We start from the raw sequence: 7,314 nt of genomic DNA, 5'->3' as shown, positions 1-7,314 counted from the left end.
ATCAAGCATTACAAACTCCTCTAAAAAGGAGTAGAGGAAGGCCAAAGACCCACTTAATGAAGTTATTAAGCAAGATCTTTCAATTAACAATATATCCAAGATTTGGCTTTGAATAGAGCTCAATAACGTCGTGCGATCCATGTAGCCAATCCCATCAAGTGGGACAAGGCTTTGTTGTTGTTGTATATACATGTACAAGGGTATTTCTATTCTGGAATTCAGAAAGGATAAGTCCCTCACTCTCATTTTATCTTACTGATTATATACAGCATCAATAGCGCTCAAAAATCCTCTAAGCAACAAGATCTCTCAATTTTTTTTCTTGGTATCAAAGCAAAATATCAGCAATGGCATCATCCTATGAAAAATCAATCGATGACCCAACAAACCCTAATTCTTCTGCTATCAAAAGCAGACCCACCATCTTTGTTTCTACACCTACCCAGTCAACAAATTTTCCTAGCAGATCAAAGCCTTCCTTTGGTTTCAATTCTTTTTCTATCCCTTGTACTTGACCCTTAAGGACAAGGCTCTTTTGGATGGGGTATTGATATGTAATTAAAATATATATATATTAGCACTTAGGTCAGTTACAAGTTAGTTAGGTAGCCAATGGCTATAAATAAAAGGATTAGGGACTAATGCAATATGCTTTGGCTAATGGATAGTGTTCCCTTATTTTCTCTAGCTCCCTCGTCTCTCTTCCTCTCTTTTCTATTCTATCTTCTCCTCTAATTCCCTTCTTCTCCTTCTTTCCCAATTTTTCCCTGTTCTCTCCAATGTTATGCATCAGCCCTCTACCTAATTCTATGATGTGTTCCTAAAGACGTGGGCACTACTTTCCAAGCAAAACTACATAATTACCGCAATGTTATGTTCTCCTTGTTACCAAACCTTTAAACCAAATTGGGACAAGTATGAACAACTCCTGTCTCAAATAATTTACATCTTCAAAACTACTGGGTTTTATCTTCTTGATATTTTTACTTGAGTTCATGCTGTATCATCAGAAGAAAAGTCATTAAACAGCTAAATAAATATTAAGCCGCTGTGTGCAAAACTTCCACTTGCTGCAAATCCTATAAGTTAAGCCATCTAAAGCTTCTAATTTAGCCACCATTTGGGGCTTCATTTTCTAACCTCCAAAATAAACATTATTTAATTCCTCAGTTTGTATCATCCTACGTCAATTAGATTTAGGGTTATAAATGGGTATAACATGCATTTTGAGATCATAATCTGAATGGATCATTAGCAATCTGATTCTGATTTCAAATTCCAAAATATGAGTGTGAAGGCGTTAACTCTACACAAATGGCTTCCACGGAAAAGAAAAATGGCACAACTTAATGGCTAAACAAGATAATCAGTGAAATACCTGGGTATCAAGAAGAATAATACGCTCAGAAGATATCCTTGGCTCAATGCCCACAGAACAATGCCTTGCCATTGCTGAAGTATCATTGGACTCTATGGAAAAAGGTGGCAGCATCCCTGCAAGCATAGACATCAAAGTTACCATATGCAATTGCCACATTCACAAAAGGAATTGCCTTCCAGTTTCAGATTAACTAATTTCATGACATTTGACGTTCTATGTTTTCATGGCATCGCACTTTAATGCAAATGAGATGTCTTTTTATTGGAGGTTAAAACAAATTAGGAAAAGTAATATTAAATATTCGTAAATTAACACAGATAGATGTATATTATAGAAAATACGACTTCAAAAAGATTAATTCAATTAAAAATATATTAAGACAGGTAATTATTATTTTTTATGTATATTATTTTATTATATTTCAATTTTATAAATTTAATTATCTGTCAAATCCATACTATTTTACTAGGATTTCCCTATTATCATACATTTTAAAGTTTCCTATTATCTTGCAGTTATAATGTATCCTTTGGACTTCGTGAGGCCATAACTAGATAGAGCTAGGTTTTGATAATTCTAGCTGACTAACATTAACAGTGAAGAGGCCTCCACAATTGCTCATTTCAGCTCAAGAGGCGATTGAAAAGTTAAAGAATCTATGGGAACATTGGACAAAATATCTACCACAAGTAGTTGTTCCTTTGTGCTCTCAACCAGCTCTTCAAAATCTTCATATGCCTCTAATTCTATCCTTAATGGACCAAACAAAGTTTCCTCTGACTTCTGAGTCTTCAACTTAGGAGCCACACATTGTATGACTAATTCCTCAGTAAAATCCATCGCTTATACAAATGAGAGAATCATGGCAGAAAATAAAGGTACAAAATCGCTACATAAAGGGACAGACAGGTCATTTTGAGTAGCAAATCCTTTCAATCTACTCTCATTATTTCAGCTACAATATTTCCACATGCTTCGCATGACGATTTCTGACCGATGCTGATTTTAATATCCAAAAGTCCCCATCACACTGCCATTCTGTTTTTATATTGCACACAAGACGTTTAATAGAAGAACAAATGACCCAAAAGGTAATATTCCCTCCGTTATCAAATATAAGGCACAATTTGGGAAGATTATTTGTTAATATAAGGCACAGTGCAAAAATCCATGTGCAAGGTAACTAAGTGGGATGGGTAACCTACCCCAAAAGCTAATTGTTGAGATAGGAAAACTAGTCTACCTAAATACTCTATTGAGCATCCCACACTACTCAATGTGAAACTTACTATCCCATATTACCAAGTCTCCATCAATATGAATATGTGATATCTTTCTAAAAATACCCTTGATAAATACACAAAACTACTAAGCCAATCCTACCTTGACATTTTCCCGTACATGTGGAGCAATGTGGAGAAAATAAATGGGAAATTAAAAGAATTTTTCAGGCACCAACTACTTTTAATGGTGTTCATTGATCTGCATGCATTAATGGACTTGTGCCTTATCTTTTTGATAATGTAGGGAGTAAATGTTACAGGGAACCTATCATCTTCAAGCACATATTTTTCTTTTTGTTTTTGAAATATGCTGTTACTGATATTAGCTTTTCTCTGGCAAAATATATACGTTAACTTTCCAAAGCATAGTGTCTCACTGCCAGGTGACAATCCTATTTTTGACAGAGGTTATGATTTCTCTATCCAACCCAACTTGATTCTCATTCAGACAGTTGAGATTCAAATTGAGCCAAGCACCAAACTAAACTGACATAAACTTGTTTTAGATCAATTGGGACAAACAATAAAGACTCAGATTCGGAAACCCACAAAACTGAGACAAAACCTCTTTTTAATAACAGCCCTAATCTTTAATCCCATGAGAAATAACAATAATAATAACTAAAAGAGAAGAAACAGATTGGGGGGGTGTGGGTTAAAAAGTTTTTACTTTTCTTATTTGCTTGATCATATGCCACATACACAGTGGAGCAATGTTGTGGCACATTTTCTCCGACACGGAGGAGCTCCATTAGTCAATTAGACAGTTTTGCTAATAGGAGTGAGCATTTTGGTCCTAACAATCTATAGTTCGAACTATTTGCCTTGGAGTGGAGAAGACAAAATGGACAATTTTTTGAAATATAAAAGGGCTTAAGCATTGCAGTCCACCAATTCACTTAATAGTTAATGTTCTAACTCTATGGTCAGACCAGGCAGATGACACAAATGACTCACCAGGTGAACTCGAATCAAACCCATAGAGTTCATTCATAATTGTTGACTTGCCGACCCCGGGTGGTCCAATCACTCCAACCACGGTAAAGTCCGTATTCTCTGTTAGAAACTGCAACATTCAAAACAACTCACTACAACTAATTTTCACCTCATTGGCTATGCTCAAATGTATATTGGCAGGAAATGCACAATAGTAAATGTCAACACATTGGAAATTCAAATTCAAGATTTATAAACACATACACACACTCAATATAACATTATCCTAAAAAAAATGGCCAGCCCAATTCCCGTTTTGCAGACCACGGACAGACGAAGGTTAACCCAATTGTAAATGTCATTGTCATTATCCTAAAAAAATATAAAATACAGTATTACGAATGCTAAATGAGAACGGCAAGCTATTTTCCCGTTTTTACGGAATAGTGGCAGAAAAATATTCATTCCAGCATTCAACATATATCAGGCCACGCAAATAAGCAAGAAAGTAAAACAGATTTAAGCACTGAAAATGATCAAACAGATATCGACAAACAGAAAATCCAACAACTTCAACTACAGACCATAGCCGGTATTCCACTCCAACAAGGTTCCATTTAACCTTAAATCTAATCGTCGGCCGTTATTTCACATAGCACGCAACCAAGTAGACCATATTTTTCACTTTCTTCCTTCAATGAAGCAAAAGAATGACCATAGAATATAAATATCGGAGAAAACAAAAGATGACCAGAGATTACAGGCAAAAAGCGATCAATATGGAACTCCCAGGAGTCAGAGAGAAGGTTTAGGGAAGCCACTGAAGGAAGACGAGAGCGGAACTGCGCCGATTCGTCTTCGACGCCGCTGCTGCCACGGCCGAATTTCGTGGCAACAGGTCCACCGCTGACTAGACCAGGCTTTGCCAAAAGGATCTTGGGAGAAGGTGAGGGATCCGACGAGCCCGCCATGGAGATTTTCGTTGATTCTGCTTCTACTTCGTCAAAAGTTTGAAGTTAATACTCCCCTTTGATTTTAAATACAGCTCCCTGAATGTGTACTACAGAGTCAAAAGAGTGGGGAAGAGACAAGACGAGCGTCGAACAAGGTCATGAGAGCGAAGGGGAGAGGAAAAAAGAGGGGTGGATGTGTTTGGTTGCCAGGAGGACCCCCCGGGGGGTTGAAAAATTGGGAGAATTACGGTCCAGAAGAAGGAAAAAAATACAAGTTGCCATGAACGACTTGGTAGCAAGCCTCGACTCCCACTAAGGAGGTGTGGGTTTGTTTTTTTTATCATTTGATGTATTATGAATATTATTGCTTGGAACTGTAGAGGAACTGCCTCCAAAACCTTCCCATAAAGTGGGTGACTTAACCAGAGGAAAGAAGATTGATCTGCTTATCCTGATTGAAACACAAGTCAGTTGGGAAAAGGTTGATAGAATTATAAGGCAACTGGGATTCAATAACTGGATACACTTGGAGTCCACGGGTTACGCAAGAGGTATTTGGGTATTGTGGAATGAAGAAGAAAATAGAGTGGAGCTACTTACTTCCACAACCCAATTACTACATGTCAACGTGGAAAATAAAATTCAGAACTGTTTGACCCTGCTTTCTTGCATTTATGCTGAACCTTGTAGTAATACGAGGAGACAACTTTGGTTAGACCCTATAGACTTGAGTAGAAATGTGGATGAACCGTGGCTTGTACTGGGCGATTTCAATGCTTATCAATGATATGAGGACAAAAGAGGCGAGGCAAATATCAGCATTTCGTCCATGAAACAATTTGAAGAATGCATACAAGAAACGATTAGTGGAAGTGGAAAGTGTTAGGGAGAAGTTCACTTGGGAAAGAGGTTTGCTCATGGAAAAATTTAACTGGGCTTTTGCTAATATTGATTGGCTACACCTCTTCCCATTAACCAAAGTTTACACTTTGAACAAGTTTGGCTCAGCCCACAGAGCCTTACTACTAAAAAGTGGACCTGAACAAAACAGGGGGAAAATAGCTCCACCATTCAGATGCCAAGCAGCGTGGGTTCTAGAGAGTGATTTTGTGGATATTATCCAAAAGTGCTGGTTTACTAGAAATTAGGCTGAACAGATCAATTCATTCATGCATGAAGCTACTTTGTGGAATAAAAAGAGAATAGGAAACTACAAAGCAAGAAGAACAAATCTGCTAAATAGGATTGAAAAAATAGGAAGAGCAAGAGGAAGAAGGGACTCTCAACACCTTTGGCAATTAGAGCAAGAACTTTGGAATAAATATAATAAAATTTTGGCCCAAGAGGAGCTGATGTGATTCCAAAACTCCAGGAATACTTGGCTAAAATGGGGCGATCACTAAGATTATTAGCTAAAGACTCAAGCACATGATGGGTAAGTTGGTGGGTAACCATCAATGTAGCTTCATAAATGGAAGACAGAGAAGCGATAATATTATCATAGCCCAAGAAGTTATCTATTCAATGAAAAAGAAAAAAGGTTCGAGGGGTTGGTTGGCAGTGAAGGTTGATCTAGAAAAAGCATATGACAGACTAGAGTGGGGCTTTATCAACGATACCTTAGTAGCTGTGGGCTTACAAGCTTCACTCTGTAATATTATTATGGCTTGCATTACAAGTCCTTTGTATAAAGATCTATGGAATGGAGCTCCCATGCAACAAGTTAAGGGTACTCGAGGGATCCGACAAGGGGACCTAATATCCTCTTAATTTTTAACCTTTGTATAGAGCGACTCAACCACTTAATCACAGACTTGATAAGAGAAGGTGAGGGGAAACCGATGAAAATTAGTAGGAGAGGGCCACTATTGTCCCACCTATTCTTTGCTGATGATCTAATCCTATTTGGTGAAGCTTCGGAGCTACAGATTGATGTGATGATGAAATGTCTTGACATTTTTTGTGGAGCTTCTAGACAGTAAATGAACAAAGGAAAAAAGAAGATTTGCTTCTCAAGAAATTTTCACTTCTCGAGGGCTATCTCTCTGAGCCAAAAAATGGGAGTGGGAATCACAGGAGACTTAGGAAGATACCTGGGCATCCCTCTCATCCACAAAAGAGCCTCCTACTGGTTATTTACTCCCATTTTGGGGAAAACAAATAGTAGATTAGCTGGGTGGAAGAGGAAATATCTTAATATTTCAGGGAGGCTAGTACTAGTTAAATCGGTGATGGTAGCACTACCTTCCTATCATGTGCAAACAATGCTCCTATCCAAAAAACTAATAAATGAGATAGAGAAAAAGAGAAAAAATAGGATGAGATATTGCATGACAACAAAAGAAAGAACTCATCCCTCACGTGGAGAAGCATATGCAAAGTATGGAATCGTTTCACTACTAGCCTAGGAATGAAGATAGGAAATAGAAGGAAATCTTCCTTCTGGTTTGATAAATGGTTTGTATTCTAGTATTATGTTAAATCTACATATTTGTTTCTCTGTATAGGTACTCAAAGGAGGGAGGATAGCATATGGAAGTGGCTATGGAGCTGGAGAATACTATAAAGGATCAAGTCTTTCATGTGGCTGTTCTGCCGTGACAAATTACACACAAGCCATTTAAGGAACAAGAGAGGAATTAGGGACTCAACAACATGCCCATTCGATTGTGAGGAGGAGGAAGATGTTATGCATCTGCTTCGAGACTATACGAATGCAAGAGAAAGATGGAGATCAGTATTATTGCCCTCCCTATGGGTA

General features: G+C 37.7%; 1 protein-coding gene across 1 annotated transcript; it reads right to left on the bottom strand.

Annotated features, from left to right (window-relative positions):
* Positions 1 to 1,121: 1,121 nt before the first annotated feature.
* Positions 1,122 to 4,759, bottom strand: LOC114749134 (protein SMG9). Its single transcript, XM_028937620.1, has 3 exons — positions 4,362 to 4,759; positions 3,622 to 3,730; positions 1,122 to 1,494 (listed from the first exon to the last, which is right to left on the bottom strand). Exons 1-3 carry the CDS (start codon positions 4,569 to 4,571, stop codon positions 1,367 to 1,369), a joined length of 447 nt encoding a protein of 148 aa, XP_028793453.1. The 5' UTR covers positions 4,572 to 4,759; the 3' UTR covers positions 1,122 to 1,366.
* Positions 4,760 to 7,314: the final 2,555 nt, after the last annotated feature.

This window comes from Neltuma alba, unplaced genomic scaffold (assembly GCF_004799145.2).
Source record: "Neltuma alba isolate B1F8T4 unplaced genomic scaffold, ASM479914v2 tig00005955_pilon, whole genome shotgun sequence".
Taxonomy (NCBI): Eukaryota; Viridiplantae; Streptophyta; class Magnoliopsida; order Fabales; family Fabaceae; genus Neltuma; species Neltuma alba.
Note: the sequence above shows the minus strand (reverse complement) of the source record. Positions and strands in the feature narration are given on the sequence as shown.

Coding starts and splice junctions, on each gene's coding strand:
- LOC114749134 (XM_028937620.1), bottom strand. CDS start 4,571: ATGGCGGGCTCGTCGGATCCCTCACCTTCTCCCAAGATCCTTTTGGCA. Junction 3,731..4,361: donor ATATTGATCGCTTTTTGCCT/GTAATCTCTGGT, acceptor TGAATGTTGCAG/TTTCTAACAGAGAATACGGA. Junction 1,495..3,621: donor GTTTGATTCGAGTTCACCTG/GTGAGTCATTTG, acceptor CTATGCTTGCAG/GGATGCTGCCACCTTTTTCC.